Source organism: Microtus oregoni, unplaced genomic scaffold (genome assembly GCF_018167655.1).
Source record: "Microtus oregoni isolate MIOR12 unplaced genomic scaffold, Mior012 000046F_ref0000063, whole genome shotgun sequence".
Lineage (NCBI taxonomy): Eukaryota > Metazoa > Chordata > Mammalia > Rodentia > Cricetidae > Microtus > Microtus oregoni.
In genome coordinates, this window is record NW_024543220.1 from 1,978,355 (window position 1) to 1,997,488 (window position 19,134).

The 19,134-nt window shown below is 40.3% G+C and overlaps 1 protein-coding gene across 1 annotated transcript in view; it reads left to right on the forward strand.

Annotated features, from left to right (window-relative positions):
• LOC121435646 (acylglycerol kinase, mitochondrial-like) overlaps nt 1-11,007 on the forward strand; it is a 31,063-nt gene extending 20,056 nt beyond the window's left edge. The window contains exons 4-6 of the mRNA XM_041635115.1: nt 2,694-2,769; nt 7,754-7,846; nt 10,963-11,007. Of these exons, the coding sequence (XP_041491049.1) occupies nt 2,694-2,769; nt 7,754-7,846; nt 10,963-11,007 (214 nt within the window). The remainder of the gene's footprint in view (nt 1-2,693; nt 2,770-7,753; nt 7,847-10,962) is intronic.
• The last annotated feature ends 8,127 nt before the right edge of the window (nt 11,008-19,134 follow it).

Genomic DNA, 19,134 nt, shown 5'->3' on the forward strand with positions numbered 1-19,134 from the left:
CGAGGCCTTCCCTAGGTTCAGTCACCAGTACTGCATAAACTTGGCCTGGTAGCAACACCTGTGGTTTCAGCTCTTTACAGAGGGAAGCAGAAAGATCAGGAGTTTAAAGTTAACTATCTCAGCTACACAATCAGTTCAAGGACAGCATGGGATTTACAGCACCCTATCTAAATGAGTATAAGAAGTTGCAATGGAGAAGTGGATTCCTTTTCACAAAAAACAAAAAACAAAAAAAAAACACTTCAGGAAAACCTTAAGAAATAAGATAACTGTTAATGGAGGAAGGTCATTGGTTAAATAAAAAGAAACTGCTTGGCCCCCATTGGTTAGAAGATAGGTGGGAGAAGTAAACAGAACAGAACACTGGGAGGAAGAGGAAGTGAGCTCAGACTCCACAGCTCTCCTCTCGGGAGCAGACGCCTCAGAGAGACGTCATGCTTCCGGCTCCTGGGCAGACGCACGTGATGAAGCTCTGACCCAGGATGGACATAGGCTAGAATCTTCCCCGTAAGCACACCTAGCTGTGCTACATAGAATATTAGAAATGGGCTAAATTAATATGTGAGAATTAGCCTAGAAGAGGCTAGATAGAAATGGGCCAAGCAGTGATTAAATGAATACAGTTTGTGTGTTGTTATTTCGGGCATAAGCTAGCCAGGCAGCCGGGGTGCTGGGGACGCAGCCCCGCCGCCCTTATTACTACAAACTGTGTGTTTAGTGTTAATAAATAATACATTAAAGCATAATTATCTTGTGTGGGCCTGAGTCTAGAAATTGCTGTAAGTACATAAAGTTTTTATTCAGGCCTGGTGCTATTGCACCCTTAATTATATAATAAATAATGTATTTCTTACTGGCAACATGTGTTTTTCAATTGGAGAAAAGTCTTTGCTTATTTTAGAGGTTTTCTGAACCTGTGACCTCATGTAAAGATGTAAATGAACAGCAAATGTTCGAGTCCTTTTTCTGGAGCTCATAGAGACTACAGATTTGGTGTGATTGATCTGACAGATTGAGACCATCAGAGTTCTGCTTTTAGGAGATGGTCTGATCCACTCCCCGCTGTTCTGTTCTTATCATTCCAGCAGTGAAGGCATCCCTCACAATGTCCCCAGCTTCTCCTTTTGTTATGGTGCAGAAGGGGTGGAGGGGAAGAGGGGACTCACTTCCATGTAGCTTTTTATGTTCCTTCTGATAATTATTCAGGCACCAGGAATGGTGGCAAATATTGAAGTTGCTTTTGTTCCCACTTAGAGCCTTGAGGTTCTTGTGGAATCTTGTGCAGTCTTTTCAGCTTCCATTGAAGTTGCTGATAATCTTCCTTTTGTGTGTCATTTGTGGTTCTAGCTTTCAGTAAAGATGGCGAATTTGTTCTGTGTTCAGCCCTTAAGTGCTCCTCCTTAGCTGCCTTTGTATTTCTCATACAAATATTCTTAAGAAAGGTAAGGTATACATCACTCGTTTTTAAGGAAACTGTTTTAGGAAAAGAGCTAAGTAAATATGTAGGTAGTAGTGAGATGTTTTAATACTGTGTGCGTGTGTGATAGTTGAAAATGCCAGGGTAAAAGACTGGCCAACTAGTTGATATATTTTGACATTTATTTGATTTCAAATCTACCATTCGTGCGAAGAGACATTCTGCTACTTCTGCCTCTGAGCCCTAGACTGTTTCTGAATCTCGACCTGGATTGGACGAGATTGCACTGATGGAATGATGCTCATGAGAAATGCACAAAGCCATCCAAGGCTGCTTAATGATTCCTCTAATTGTAAGATATTACAGTCAGTAAGATATCAATATCATGTTTGCCTTTCCTCAGAATTCATCTGCCTACATGTGGGGATTTATTCAGATTCATTCTTACACTAATTCATCAGATACTTAGTAAATACCTTTGAATATCCCCTCCTAGAAGTTGGAGGATTCAAGAATTACTAAGGACTGGTAACTGTTTTTGCAAGTTTCTTGTCTTGTGCTAAAGACAGTGTGAAAGCTGTCCTCATCATGCATTGAAAGCACTGTTGATGGACAGATGTATCAAGTGCTAGAGGAACAGAGATGGCGTCTGTGCTCGGGAGATGTAGACCAGCTCCTTGTTAGTTATCCTTGTTAGTCATCCATCCTAAGGGATAACTTTGATGCTTCCTTTCCTAGCAAAAACTCTGCTGTCATGGAAAAAAACTTTCTCGATTTGGGATGACCCATAGTGTTTAAACTTTAAAAACGATGTGTCTCTTCCCAGAAGAGCAAGCTGATTGTTAAAAGGTTAAGTGAGTCTGTTTTGTTGCCCTGGGCCCTATCACTAATGTTGCAGTAAATACCTCTATTCCCTTTATTAGAGTATGGTCAACTGCAGGAGAGCTCATGTGCTCTGAGAGCTAGGTCTGCAGGCCAGCCCTGTGTCCGTCCATTCTCTTCTCTGCTGGGCCTGCCATGGGAGTTCTGAGGGGGTCAGGCTTTGTTGTTTGATTGTTGATTGTTTGTCTAGAGAATGTAGCATCCCAAATGTATACAAGCTGATTGTGTGAGACAAGGGACAATCTGTTTTTCTACCTATGGGAACTCACTGTGAATTTCCTATTCTTGGACATATCAAGTCTGTGTTCTCTAGGGCACATGGTTAAATTGTATTCTCAGCTTTAGAATGTGTATTAAATAATTGTGGTTTCCCCCCCCCCCTCTTTCTCTACAGCAAAGCCAGAGCTCTATTTGAGAAAAATGCTACCCCAATTTTACACCTGTCTGGCATGGATGTGACGGTTGTCAAGGTGAGAATGACTCTCAAGTCTTTATTTGCACAAGGCCACCTCTCATGTATCCTTTGCTCTTACCTTCTAAACAGAAGTCAGGTTTTCATTTAAGACAAGAAGAAAATCAATGTTATGTCTTGTTTTACTAATTACTCAAAGAAGCTTTGTTTTCTCCTGACTTTTTCTGCTTTTCATTTCAGCACAGGCCCACATGAGTGTGTGGAATACAACTCACATGGGTGTGTGGAGCACGGGCTCACATGGGTGTGTGGAATACAACTCACATGGGTGTGTGGAGCACAGGCTCACATAGGTGTGTGGAATACAACTCACATGGGTGTGTGGAGCACGGGCTCACATGGGTGTGTGGAGCACGGGCTCACATGGGGGTGTGGAGCACGGGCTCAAATGGGTGTGTGGAGCACGGGCTCACATGGGGGTGTGGAGCACGGGCTCACATGGCTGTGTGGGGACCCTATACTTTCCATCTGCGAGGCAGCAGGTGGAGTTATCTCTTAGTTGTCAGAGTGTGTTCCCCAAAATACAAAGCCGTACACTTTGAGTGGTTTAATTTCTACGTAGTTCCATTAGTAGGTAAACATTTTCTTCCTTTTTAAGAATTGTGACTGGCAATTTAAAAAAGTAAACCATTAAAGTTTTGAGATTTTAGGAAAGAAGGAAAAAAAGGACAAAATAAGTTAGGACAAATTGTAAATTTTAGACACTGTCTCAGGTTTCCATTATGGTGAACTTCAAATATCATATGTGTGTCTGGGGGGGGGCACTTATTCAAAACCAGCCTTTGCTATATTTATTTTTAATTACTTAAAGAGAATTATGTGTACATATGAACATTGCACACACGCCTTGTATCTACAGAAGCCAGAAGAGGATGTTGTGTTCCCTGGAACTGGAGCTATAGACAGTTGTGAGTCACCACGTGGGTGCTGGGACTCAAACCAGATCTGTGGGAAGAGCAGCAGGTGCACTTTACTGCTGAGCATCTCGTCAGCCCCTGCCCCCTCCAGTGTTTCAAACCTGGGTTTATTTCTTCTTAAAATATTTTTGAAATTAATATAATTGTATCATTTCTCCTTTCTATTTCCTCCCTCTAGACCCTGTCATATATCCCTCCTTGCTAAAGTACTGTTTTTAATAATATTTTATTGATACTTTGAGAGTTTCATATAATGTATTTTGATAATTCTCATCCCCTACTACTTACCCACCTCATCTCAGATCTGTCCCCCAACTGTAACCCCTAGTTCCTCAATCCCTTCTTTATGTCTTTTAAAAAAATAATTCAGTGGATTGTTTGCTGCCCTCCATTGGAGTGTAGTGGACCTACCAGGGACTGTCCCTTAATGACAACTTATCTCTTCCTTCCTGAGAAGCCACCAGTTAGCACTAGCTCCTTAATTAGTGGTGACAACTCCTAAGCCCCTCCTTCTCCATCCTAGAATGTTGACTGGACTGATAGTATTCTATTCCTAAATTACACTTTGAGTGTCTCTTAGCGATTAGAAGGTCATTAGAAGGTCATGTCCTGTAACTGGCCATTCACTTGTGAATTCTCTTTTCTAACTTGTCAGGCTTGATCTTGCAGTTGTTTGCCTTTGGGGTCAGGAGAAAGGAGAAACCATTTTCATGAGCATCTATATGTGCCGCAGTCTAGGGATGAGAGCCCTGAGGGTGATGCTGTAAGACCAATAGTAGTTCCTTATCATTTGATGAAACTCTCGGGTAAACTCTGGGCCTGGAGCTTTGCTGAGGGGAGACACTGCATGGCTTTCCAAATAGTACAGCGAGTGCAGAAGTTCTGTTTCTCTTGGGCAGTGTATGTTCTTCAGGGAATTCATTCCTCCTCCTTGGTCTTCAAGTCAGTTGTCATCCAGTTGTCCATAATGTGCTCCTGTCATCTCTTAACTTTCTGTAGCTTGTGTGGTGTCCACTTCACCCCCCACCTTAGCTGCGCTTGCTCTGTAGTCCCCAAGATGGTTTTCAGTTTAATTAGTTCCTGCTCAAGACCCAGTTTGCCTGTTGATTTTCTCACTGACAAGGTTTGGTTCATTTCTGTCTTTCTTTGAAAATATGTTTGTACGTATGTATGTATTTAGTTTTTCTGTTCTCTGTTGTGTTGCTCTCATGGGTTGATTTTATCCCCCCCCAATATGTATTTAAAGCTCTAAACTCTATTGCTTCATTCATGTATCCATGACCTCTGACACAGTTCTTTCATTATCATTTCTAATATATTCTCATTTCCATTGTGATTTTTAGTTGGCCTTTGAGCTATTTAATTTCTAGATCTAAGTTTTTCTGGTTATCATTTTGTCAATGATTTCTGAATTATCTGCATCGTTGTCAAAAACATATTCTATATAAGTTCAGGATCTTAAAGCTTATTGGGATTCGTGTTTGTGTCTGTTTTTATGAGTGTTCTGTGCATGCCTAAGAGTAATTCATATCAACTGATAAATTGTGTTCTGTTTATGACCTGCATCCAAGTCTGTTCACTGTGTACTGCAAACTTTTCTTCCCCCTTTTTAATTTTTTTATTTTGTTTTTATTGATAATAATAACTTTAAGCTATCCTGCCAGGGAGTTGCAAATCTCATATCGTGATTGTGCATTTGCCCATTTCTATAGACAGTTTTGTCTGCTTTTTATGTTTACGTCTTCAGATGATTAACTCTCAAGGAATAAACACAAGATAGTTCAAAGACAATTTGGTCCACAAACGTTTGTTATAATGTTGGTGGATTTTGCATGTGGACCTCAGCCTTTAGTGACTGAGCCCTCTCTCCTGCCAACTGCATATATGTGTAAGCCATTTCTCTGCTAGCTGTGCATTAGGACCCAGCACCTTAGCTCAGATATTGATTTCCTGATCAGGATCTTGTTGGTCAACAGTCGGTGTTAGTCTCCTCAGATGTCCTTAGTGGATTGGGTAGAGCATACTTCTGATGGCCCCACTCACATGTTAGGTTGAGGTGATGGTTGTGTGGCCCATGTCTCCACCAACCATCCTCACAGAGTAGGTGCATTCTCTGATGTAAATAAAACACTGTCACATTTATTTCTAAATACTTGACTATATATGTTTTAATAAGGAAGGACATTAACACTTCCTTAATATCAAAGGCCTATGGCCTTTTGTTTTATATTACAAATTATATTATAAAATATAAAACAATTTAAGATACTCAGCAATTATATATAAAAACTAGTATATTATTCATGTAACATATTCAGAAAATAGGTATTAGAGAGAAATTTAAATTTTAGTAGAAATAGTAATATTTTCTTCTTATAGTTTAATTGAAACTATTAGTCTTTGGAAGGTTAAGTTCTTATCTTTTATATTAACTTTTATTTGGAAAAAAGTTTGGATATGCAAAACAAGTTACAAAAACAAAACATATATATTTATCTACTTCGCCCAGAGTACTAACATTTTACTGTTTGTGCATAATTTCTCTTGACATAAATGTACGTGTAGGAGTTCCTATGTGGAGCTTATGGATGAAGTCTAGGGTTTACTATTGCTGTGAGGAGACACAGTGACCAAGGCAACTCTTATAAAGAAAACATTAATTGAGGGTGGCTCACTTACATTTTCAGAGGTTGGGTCCTTTATGATCATGAAGGGAAGCATGGCGGCACAGGAGACATGGAGCTAAGAGTCCCACATCTTGACTCAGAGCAACAGGAAGTAGACTGACTGTCACACTGAGTGAGGCTTGAGAAAAAGACCTCAAAGCCCACCCCGGCAGTGGCATTTCCTCCAACAAGCCACACTTCCTAATAGTGCCACCCCTTTTGAAGGCCATTTTCTTTCAAACAACACAGATGAAATCATTGAGCCCTGATGAACGAGCTCACCTGGGCTCCTCTCTCTTCCCTGGAAGTCAGGGTGAGGAGCTCACAGTTCTAACCCTTAAATCATCTGCTGCTCTCTGGTGGCCAGCTCCCATCCCCAAGCCACCCAGGGATCCTCCCAAAGCTACCTCTGTAGCACATAGTCTGGTGTGTGAGGGGCGCTTCCTGTGAGTACAGGAGATCTTCTGTATCTTCAGAGCTCTCTGCTAGAACAGGGCACAATGCCCAGATAGTTCAAAATATACTACAGGTGTTTTATTCCGTCTGATGATTAGTATTTAGGTTTGGCCTGCTGGTGTGTCTAGTGTGTTTTGGATTGGAGGTAATATTTCTATTTCACTGGCTTTATGCCCTTTAATCTCTTAGCGTATGTCTTCAGGGCCGTACATATCAATGCACTCCTGGTGGTGGCTGAAATGTACATTTACATGTATGCGTGTATCTGAGATGAGCATTCTTATAAAAATGGGAAGGTGAAGTGCTCTTCTGTGAGAACTTCAAAACACACCTGCATTTTTTGTAATATACCAAACCAAAAAAAAAACTACCAATCTCCATCTCCTTAGCAGAGTTCCAGTTGCAAACACTTTTCTAGCTGCCTTAGATTGTGCTGTGCAGCAATAGTGCAGGAAGCCTTGGTTACCCTTCCCTTGATGCATGGAAATTCATTGATGAGGAAATTAAGATCCAGTGAGTTTAAGCCCATTCAGCTGAAAAGTAGCAGAGCCTAGATTTGCTGTGGGTCTCTTGGGTGCTGCAGTCTGTGCTCTTTCCATTACATCTGCTTCCCCATTTGCATGTGCACTTGACTTCCTGTCACCAGTGTCACAGAAGCCACACTGGACTGGAAATGAGCCCGCTGGCTGGCTAGCTGTATCACTGAAACAAGTTATTGGGCTTGAATTTATTTTTAAAATAAGGAGCTGAGTAGATAGTTTCTGAAGTATAACCCTGACTCAGAAAGTATACAATTATAAAAATCCATACCTAGTTGTTTTCATAGAATTTTCTTGAGAAAATAGAGTCAATTTAAACTTTAGACAGCGTATCTCATCTTCTCATCCTTTGAACTTGTGTTCCTACAGTGACAGATTTACCAGAGCGTTCTTTTACATTTCAGACAGATTATGAGGGACAGGCCAAGAAGCTCTTGGAACTGATGGAAAACACAGATGTGATCATCGTTGCTGGAGGAGATGGGACACTGCAGGAGGTAGGATCCTCCCCTCCCCATCCAGGAACATTTTTAAGCGGATAAAAATGTAAATTAAGTTCTAGAACAGTGGCAACAAGAATTAAGGAAACTGTTGGAGTTCATTATTTTAGGGCTGTTGCTCACAGCTAATACAGCCCTAAGCTTTGCTCCTGTACTTTTCCTTCCTTGCTTTTGGTAAACCTTCCTCCCAGCAAAAAGAAGGGATTATATGCAATAAATTTTGTTTGACAAAATTAAATAAAACAAACAAGGCTCTATAAATGTAAGCACTTAGGATGAAGTGGGAGATCTTGAGTTGCAGTTAATCTTGGACTACACAGCAAGATTAGATCTCAGACGTTGACTGAGACAGGAGGCAGAATGGGTACGGATGGGCTGAACCTGTTATGTTGTGCATCCTGGTGCACAGCAGCTCTGTGATGGCCTCATGGGTTCACTGAGGACAAGGTCTCCTCAGATGACAGCGTCTCTCAAGAAAACACATCTCTGCCCACTCACATCACCCCTGTTGTGTAGAAAGCTAGAACTCTTAGTACTGCATTTATAGGATGAGGTGCTGCTTGTTCAGATGTATGAGTCTCTCTATTTTTCTGTCACTTTTAAGGTTGTTTGGCAGCCAGTGCTAGAGAACACACCTCTTGTATGCTGGGCAAGCTCGCACTCCTGAGCTTTATCCCTAGCCCTGTCTTTGTTTTAATATTACTATCGCTTACCCTTAGTCAGATGTTACACCAATTAGAATGGCCAGCATCCAGAGCATGGGCAATATTGAATGCTGATAAGGGTGGAGCGATAGGAACTGTCATTCATTGATGGTAGAAATGCCAAATGGTTTAGTTACGTTACCTATTAGAATAACCAAAATCCAGGATAACCAAAATAGAAAATGAGAGGTTTCCCAGAAAACTGAACTTACTCATACCACGTAGTCCAGCAATTGTGCTCACTGGAAGTTATCCAACAGAATTAACAGTCATTGTGCATAGAAAAATATCTGCACATGGATGTTTATAGTGTCTTTATAAATAACTGACAAAACTTGGAAGAAATGAAGGTGCCCTTTAATAGGTCAGTGGGTAAGTAGAATTCCATACCCAAGTAATTGATTATTTAGCATGAAAAACGAAAAAAGAATTATCCAGTTTTGCCAAGACTCGGAGGAAACTTAGTGTTTATTACTAAGTGAAAGAAAGCATGCAAAGACTACACTCCTTCATTGCTGGTGAGAATGCAAACTTGTACAGCCACTTTGGAAATCAGTGTGGCGGTTTCTCTGAAAATTGGGAATCAGTCTACCTCAAGACTCAGCAATACCACTCTTGGGCATATACCCAAAGGATGAACACTCATACCACAAAAACATTTGCCTTGTTCATAGCAGTATTTTTCATAATACTGGAACCTGGAACCTGGAAGCAACCTAAGTGCCCCTCAACAGAAGAATGAATAAAGAAAATGTGGTACATTTTCATAAAGAAATACTAACTCAGTGGTAAAAAATGATCACACATTGGAATTTGCATGCACATGGATAGAACTAGAAAAAAACATCCTGAGTGAGGTAACCCAGACCCAGATAGACAAACATGTTATGTACTCACTTATAAGTGGGTATTAGATGTAAAACAAAGGATAACCAGCATATGGTCCATGATCACAGAGAAGATAGCTAACAAGAAGAACCATAAGAAAGACATACATGGATCCTCCTAGGAAGGGGAAACAGACAGGATCTCCTGAGAAAATTGGGGAGTGTGTATGAGGGGTGGGGAGAAGAGACAGAAGAAGGGGAGTAGGGGACAGGGAGAGCTAGGAAGAGAACATAAGGGAATGGGATGCTCAAGAAGGAGGAATGACAGAGACGTAGAGAAAGGAAAGCTATATCTTGATAGAGGAGGCCATTAAGGTGCTAGCGAGAAACTAGGGAAATTACCAGGAATCCACAAGAATGACCCAAGCTAAGACTCTAAGGAACACTCTAGAGGATGCCTGAACTGGCCTTCCCCTGTAATCAAATTGATGACTACCTAAATTGTCATCATAGAACCTTAATCCAGCAACTGATGGAAGTAGATACAGAGATCCACAGCACCGAACTTCCAGAGATCAGTCCAAGAGAGGCAGGAACAATAATATGAGCAAAAGGGTCAAGACCATGAAGGTGATACCCACAGAAACAGCTGACCAGAGCTAGTGAGAACTCACGGGCTCTGAACTGATAGCAGGGGAACCTGCAGAGGACCAACCTAGGGACACTGAATGTGAGCGACAGTTGTGAGGCTCGAGCAGCTTGTGGGGCCACTGACAGTGGGACCAGGATTGAACTGGCATCTGGCATCTTGGAGCATATTATCTTTGGAGGGATACCTGGTCAGTCTAGATATAGGGGGAAGAGCCTTGGTCCTGCCTCCAAGGTATGTGTTAGACTTTGTTGACTCCCCATGGGAAGCCTTACCTTTTCTGAGGAGTAGGTGAAAGGTGGGACAGGAGGAGGGCAGGAATTGAGAACAAGAGAAAGAATTGGGTAAGGATACTGCTCACACTTGCTCATGCCTGCTTCCCAGAACAAGGAGGCTGAGGCCGGAGGAATGCTGGGAGTCTAGGCTGCCTAATGAGACCCTGCCTCAAAAATGGATAAGATAAAATAAAGAAGTGATTAACACTACTTGTTTAGCCCCTTGTCTTCATAGCCCTTAGGAAGAAACACTCGAGTATAGATTTCTGAATATAATAAGGCATCGTTTTGTCTATGTATCTCAAGGGGGTAACATAAACTTTTCTGTATAATTGAAAAGAGCTCAGATTTCTATTGAACCTACAACATATAAACATTAGTAAAGCTATGTTTTGTAGACCTTAAAATATAGTTTTCCTAATGTAATATGGAATCTTTATAATTTATTTTAGTTTTTATTATTACTTCTAGGTTAAGAATGAAATCCAATTTAGCCTTGATCTTATTTGAGAAAATGATGTGTTTTTAAAATCTAGGACATCATTTAACATTGTTCCTGGAAGAAAACAGGAAAGTTTGTGGTCCATGAAGTTTAAATCTAATTTTGTTATGATAAAGGAAATGCATGTTGTTTATGATAATTTTTTCACATTCATAGGTTGCTACTGGAGTCCTACAAAGGACAGATGAGATGAGCTTGTAACAATAAATTTATGTTTTTACTTGCTGTTGTGCTTTTGTATTTTGCTCCTCATGATTCATGAATACATATTTACACATTATACTTACATAATATATGTATTTATATGAATGTATATATGTATATATCAGCATACACATACAAATATAGGCTGTATTGCAGATTGAACCCAGGGCTTTGGGCATGCTGGGTAAGCACTGGACCACTGAGCTACACCTTCAGCCCTTTATTCATTTAGTTTTTATTTTGAAACATGGTCCTGATAAGTTGCCCAGGTTGGCCTTGAACTTGTGATTCTCCCCCCTCAGTCTCTGGAGTCTCTGGGATTCCAGGCACAGACCACCACGCTCAACTCTTGTGCTATAGTTTCAGTCCAGTGCAGTTGTGATGGGATTGGATTTTTGAGCAGATGAAGCAATACTGGCTCATCTGTCATAGGTCACTCTCATGAACCCATGGTGGACTTGCTGTGTTGGTAATCTAGAGTATCCAGTACCTTTTAACAATAGTCTGTACTATAGAAAAATTTTCTGTAGAAACTTTTCTTTAATGAATGCTTTCATAAATTAATAGTGATGTGTTCATCTAAGAGGAACTAGATAGCTCTGAAATGAATGGATTACGCTTATTTAGTTAAGGGTGAGCACGGGAACCTGAGTTTGTTCCCCAGGATTCATATAAAATCAGTTGGTTGTAGTCGGTGGTGCTGCTGGTAACCGGGTGCTGGCTGGCCAGGAGAGCCGACTTTGCACGTTTCAAGCCATGGGTGAGACTTGTCTAAGACAAATGTGGACAGTGCCCAGGGAGCAGGCCGGGAAGTTGCCCTCTGGCCTCTTTGTGCATCCTCAGCACCACCCACACACCTGTGCACAGAAAATCGTGTATGCATGCACAGGAATGATCTAGATGTATGAGTGTCTACATCTTTAGATCTTAGAAATGGTAACTACAGAGTAAGATTCTGGTCTTTATTTCTACATGGTTTTAGAATGCAGGAAACAGTACCGCCACTGTGTGTTATTTGTGGCATAGTATGTATTAAGAAAAAAGTAATGTAGTTGGGAAAGTCATACCAACCTAGCATAATGATTTCCTCAAAGAGCAGGCAGGAGAACAGAATCTCAAAGGACTGTATCTGTCTCTCTGCCTATTTATTTGTTTTAAAAGTTCTTTTTTCTTAAAAGCTTTAAGGAACAAAGCCTAAATCCTTCATAAAGGTAGTAATCTTGAATTCACAGTAATTAATAGTATAATCTTGAGTAAATGGTTGTCCAAAGACATAAGTAAATGGACAGTGTTGAGAAATCATCACACCGTATGCAGTGTAAGGTTTGTGACAGAAGACACCAGAAAGGAAATATTTGCTGAATGAATTAGTTAAAAATTTCTCAGAATGTATTTTATGACCTTCTAAGTCAATAATAATGATACTCAAGTGATTTTTGTTTATTTTGATTAAATTTTTTTCTACTTTAGAGTGTTTTGTTAGGCTGGTTCTTATAGATTGACTTTCCCTATTGTAATTTTGAGGGCCAACAATTATATCTTCTAGGAATTCTGTGTAGTTCATACAATCCTGGGTGCACATAGGACAGCCCAGACAGGCATGTAGATATTTCTCGTACCCTCATTCTACCATTTCTCAGGTGTCACACCTTTATAGGATCCTTCAGCCATTCTCCAGCCTGAGGCCTGGCAGACATGGGAGACCTGTTAATGGGCCGTACTCTCTGTCAAAGGTTGATAGATAATAATAGATGAATGAATATGGGCGCTAAAGAGAGATCCCACACTATTTTAGAATGGAGTATAATAAAGGGTTATTTATTTAGTGGTAGATTCACAGATCATAGTCCTCTGTAGGAACGGGAACAGGAACCAACCCAGCAGCTGGAAGAATTAGCATGCCCTTTACATCGGCATTTATAGTATAAGAGGCCACGCCTAAGTGGGTTGGTATCTTAAAGGCTACTGGCTGAAGGAGTTCTCACAGCAGATGAATGGCTTGAGCATTTTTGCTGGTCTGATATAAATGCTGTACTGTTCAAGACCTTATTCCTTTAGCTAGTTTGCCTCTCCTTGTATCAGTAGAGATGATTGAACTGCTTCAGCCAACATTTCCAGTAGCACATCAGTGATCAGAGACAGATTTCCTTGCAGAAACCCTTCCTGTCCAGAAGCCAATTTGCACTCACATGTGGACACCCCCAGGATCTGAGAGCCTTCTGATTTTTAGGAACAAGGTTTTTTTTAAATTTATTTATTTATTAAAGATTTCTGCCTCCTCCCTGCCACCGCCTCCCATTTCCCTCCCCCTCCCCCGATCAAGTCCCCCTCCCTCATCAGCTCGAAGAGCAATCAGGGTTCCCTGACCTGTGGGAAGTCCAAGGACCATTCACCTCCATCCAGGTCTAGTAAGGTGAGCATCCAAACTGCCTAGGCTAGGAGCAAGTTTTTTCCATGTTCTTAAACTACTGTTATTGCTGCTTCTGTTTATATTTTAAAGATTAGCAAAATCTAATCTATAACCATGCCCCAGGGCTCTTAGGTAATCAGTAACTCTGCCCTGGGCTCAGAATTTTGCAGACTTTTTAACATGGCTGCTGCCTGTGGGTATTTAAAAAAAACAAAACTTTGCCTTCTGCCCTGCTCTCAGAATTTCCTGTTGCATAATTATTAAAGAAGAAAAACGTCTTTCTTCTTGGACTGTGGACTGTTGCGGGTAAATCATCCTCAATGCCAGGCCCAGTGCTTCTTTCTGAGGACTTTAGTTATTGTCGGGGAGTGAGAGATTGGAGGTTGCATTTCAGTTGTCTTCTGCCAAGCAATTCAGGGAAGCCATTTAATGCAAACAGTCCTTTTGGATTGCAGTAGTTTGGGTGCCAGGTGCTGCTCAGATTAAGTACAATGCACGCATCATCTGCGGTGCTTCCTTCACGACCCAGATCCTCTCAGAACAAACCTGCTAGACTTGTGAGTGTCCTTCTTGCTTTTTCCAAGTAGAACCTCACTTTTAAAAAGTTTGCTGCCCACACCGTAGGCAACATCTTTACTGAAAGGAAAATAATGGTTCATAGATAAATATGGGTGTTTTGTCTGCATATAGAATTCCTGATGCTCAAGAAGGCCAGAAGTGAGCATTAAATCCCCTGGGATTGGAGGTACTGATGGCTGTACACCCCATGTGGGTGCTTGGAATTGAAGCAGTGTTACTTATAAGAGTAGCAAGGACTCTTGACCACTGAGCCATCTCTCCAACTCACAATGGCTCACATTAAATAAAAGGAAAAAGGCCTTCCAGAAGACACAAACACTGCTATGTATATTCAGGAACTGAAATTCTTGTATCATTGGCAGGAATGCCCAGTAGTGCAGCCTTGATGGGAACTAATATGGCTGTCTCTTACCAAATTCAACATAAATTAGTCATACTCTTTAGGCATTTACCTAAGGGAAATGCAGACATACAGATCCAGACAACAACCTAAACCTCATTTGTAGAATCTGTTGCTAGTTGCCAAAAATCAGGACTAGTGCCAGTGTCAGCCAATTCCTGAATCAGCAGCTGAACAGATTGTGGTACATCCATAGAACAGAGTTGCTGTGGGATGGTCTTTCTGTACACTGTGAGTATGTGTTTATGTGTTGCTCTCATTGGTTGATGAATAAAGCTGCTTTGGTCTTTTGTTATGATTGAGGTACACTTTAGCCCTGCCCCTTGGGAACCTGGCTCAGTGAGTCACACTCTGTGTCCTGCTTTATGCCTGTGTTGCATGGCAGACAGTACCCTGTCCCTTAAGAAACAAGCCACACCTATTCCCACTCTTCTTCCCACTGTTCTTCTAAAGAGGCAAGCTGGCCTTTCTCTCTCTCTCTCTCTCTCTCTCTCTCTCTCTCTCTCTCTCTCTCTCCCCCCCCCCCTTCTACCCTTCTCTCAGCAAATTCCACACTCAAGCTCTGTCCCTATGGCATATTTTTCTCCTGCCTGAGGTCCTCACACACATGGGACCTGCCACCGTCCCAACTCATGCTGAATCACAACACCTATGGCACGGCAGAGTATAGCTAGATGCAAAAGCCAAACTGAATACAGGGAGAAAGAAGGCAGAGTGGAGAGAGACGTCAGCGACTGCCAGAGGGGTAAGATGCAGAGCATTGCTGGTAAGCTGCGTGGTACGTGGCAATACACAGATTATTGGAAATGCGTTAATTTATTTGTCGAGCTGGCCAGTAAGAAGCCTGTGCCATTGGCTATCCTGTTTGTAAATAATATTTAGCCTCAGAGTGGATATTTGGGAATTGACAGGTGGGAGAGAAACCTCCAGTTACACAGAGTGCTACTTAACCGTGGAAAGACACTGTCTACCATGTTGATACAGTCAGTAGCATGAATAATCGCAAACTCAAGCTTTTTCATTCTATTCTATGACAGTTCCTACTAAAGTTTAAACTGGACATGGTCATTGCCAGGAAGCAATGATGGTGGTGTATGGTGATATATTATTTGTGTTTTAATAAATAAAGTTTGCATGAAGATTGGTACAAAGCAGTCACACTAGTCAGCCATACAGGCCATACAGACAGTGGTTGCACATACACCTTTATTCCCAGCAACCATACATAGAGGTCAAGTGGTAGTGTTACATGACTTTAATCCCAGCACTAGAGAGGAATATAAGATGAGAGGAGACAGTTTTCATGCTTAGTCTTAATCTGAGGATTCATGGAGGCAGGGTCGCCCATTTTCAGTCTGAGGTAGAGGTAAGAGCCAGTGGCTGGCTGCTTGGCTTTTCTTTTTCTTTTTTTTTTCTTTTTTCTTTTTTTTTTTTTTTTTGGTTTTTCGAGACAGGGTTTCTCTGTGGTTTTGGAGCCTGTCCTGGAACTAGCTCTTGTAGACCAGGCTGGTCTCGAACTCACAGAGATCCGCCTGCCTCTGCCTCCCAAGTGCTGGGATTAAAGGCGTGCGCCACCACCGCCCGGCTGCTTGGCTTTTCTGATCTTCAAGTTGAACCCCAAAATCTGTCTCTGAGTTTTTATTACTTATGCTATATTGGCATCCAACATTTGGGGTTGGATTCACAACATTCACAAAAAGCCATTGCCTCTATCTTTACATCCATGGGCATAGCCTAAAGGCTATGAGCGGCCAGAGTCACAGCCCTAATGGCTAGGTTTTTCTTTTTTCTCACCTGGCGGGCTCTCCCTCAACTCCCTTCTTGGGCTGCTGCTAAACTAGGTAGCTGCCTTAAAATTCAGGCTGGATTTTACTGTTTTATGTAGCAGCAATAAGCCTCACATCTTCATGAACACCATCAGCAGATTTGGTGAGACAGTTGGAAATTCTTAAAGGAGGAATTAGTTAAAAGGGAGATTTGTTTTTCTCATATTAAAAAATAGGAAACACCATTATATTGAAGGGATTTGTATCTCTGTATGATAATATGCTGGACAGATTGAAAATGGAACAACTAAATGAGGGGATAACTAATTTAGATGGGATTTATGTAATGCAATTGTAAACATTATCAGCATTATCATTTCTGTTGTATCACTAAAAAACTTGTTTAATCTGAGGGCTAAGTTACAGGCCTTAGAAGAACTTAATAAAACAGATCACAGAGATATTCAAATCCAGACAGAAATTTAATGGAGAACCAATTTCTATGTTGCATTATAAGAATAGAGAGGAACAGCCTAAGGTTTTCAAACAACCATCCTTAATATATCCAGTAACCAACCATACAGGATTTGTCCAATGATAGAATAAGAGCTGAATGGGTTCCTGTGCCTATGTTAGGTTTAAGGAGATTCAAGGAAGCAATAGTCTCATATGGCATGCATTCAGCTTTTGAATGCATGAAGCTGAAGTTGTTAAACTGGTAGTCAGTTTGTACTCCATGATGATTGGAGAGAGTTGACTAAAACTGTTTTAGCTCCTGTTCCACAATTACAATGGAGTAGCTGGTTCAAAGAAGAACCTAAGACTGTTGAACTTGGAGTAAAGCTAGAGGATGGAAGTCTCCAAAGATCTAATTCTTGTAAAAGAAAATTATGCTGTTGTAGAAAGGTTTATTATACCTGTATAAGAAAAAGATAATTTACCTTTCTCAGTATCTACTTATAATAATTCTCAGCCTGCTAAGAGATATCAACGGAAGGTTCTCCCATAGGGAATGTTAAATAGCTCCACTCTGCACCAATATTTTGTACAGCAGCCATTTGAAATGATACATAAACAATTTCCTCAATCTATAGTTTACCAGTACAGGGACGATATCATATTAGGTGATTCAAACATAGATACTTTAGAAAGAATGCTTGAAGAAGTAAAGAAAAATTTGCCTTATTGGGGATTACAAATTGCCCCTGAAAAAGTACAAAGAGGATATTCTATTAATTATTTAGGCTATAAACTAGGTTTACAAAAAATTAGACCCCAAAAGGTGCAAATTAGAAGAGATCAATTGCAGACACTTAATAACTTTCAGAGATTTCTAGGAGACATTTCCAATCTACAGCCCACTTTTGGGATAAAACCTGATGAACTGATTAATTTAAACAAAACCTTATATGGTGACATGAACTAAAATAGTCCCAGGAAATTATCAGCTGAAGCTGAAAGAGAATTGGCCTTGATAAAAGAGAAATTACATAAGGCACATCATGTAGATTGTATAGATCAGAAATTTAACTTTATTCTGGTCATATTACCCTCAAACTATTCCCTTACAGGAATTTTTTGTTTTTGTTTTGTTATTTTGAGACAGGGTTTCTCTGTAGCTTTGAAGCCTGTATTGGAGTTAGCTCTTGTAGACCAGGCTGGTCTCAAATTTGCAGAGATCTGCCTGCCTCTGCATCCTGACATTAAAGGTGTGTGCCACCACCACCTCGCTCCCTTACAGTAATTTTATTGCAGAGGGAAAATATTACCTTAGAATGGATCTTTTTAACACATAAACCAGATAAATAAATAAATAAATAACTTATATGGAAAATATCTCTGACTTAATTATAAAAGTAAAATTGAGATTTCATCAATTAGCAGGAATAGACTCAGCAGAAATTATACTACCTTTTAATAATGATGAAATTGACAAATTATGGGCAAACAGTGAATCCTGGCAAAGAGCTTGTAGTAATTTGGGGGGAGAGATTAACAACCACTATCCCAGAAGCAAGAGAATTCAACTTATAAAGAAAACCAACTTAATCCTTCCTTTCATTGTACAGGACACTGGAGCCCCTGCATTCTATACTGATAAAAACTAATCAGAAATGGCAGGTTACAAATTAGAAAATTTAAGTAAAGTGGATCAAAGCCCTTATAATTCTGTCCAAAAGTCAGAATTATATGCTATTCTCATAGTTCTATGGGATTTTAAAGAATGTCTTAACATAGTTACTGATTTGCAGTATGCAGAAAGAGTTGTTTTACATATTAAAACCATCGAGTCTATACCAGAAGATACAGAATTCACTTTATTGTTTATCCAGTTACAAGATGCAATCAAGAATAGGAGTCATCCTATATACATAATATAGATGTGATCCCATACTGGTCTGCCAGGTCCTCTGGCACAAGGTCATGCAGAAATTGATCAGCTATTATTTGGAAATGTGCTGAAGGCCTCAGAGTTTCATAAAAAAAAACATAAATTCAATAGTAAAGTTTATTTTTTTAAAAAAAAAGACTTTTCCATTATGTGGCAACAAGCCAAGGAAAGTATAAGAAAACATCCTACTTGTCCTTTATACAACCAAACTCGACTATCTGCAGGAAGTAACCCAAAGGGTACTCAAAGGAATGAAATCTGGCAAATGGGTGTGTTCTGTTTTGTAGAATTTAAAAAACTAAAATATGTACACCACACCATAGGTACCTATTCAGGTTTTCAATAGGCAAGTGTTGTGAGTTTGGAAAAGGATGATTCAGTAATCACACATTTGCTAGACGTTATGGCTGTTATGAGTATCTGTACAAATAAAAACAGACGATGCTTCACAATATGTCTCTAAGAAAATGAAACAGGGTTTTTTTTGGTTATAATATAAAACATATTACAGGTATACCACACAATCAGACAGGACAGGCAATTTTAGAAATACCAAATTGAACTCTAAAGGATATGT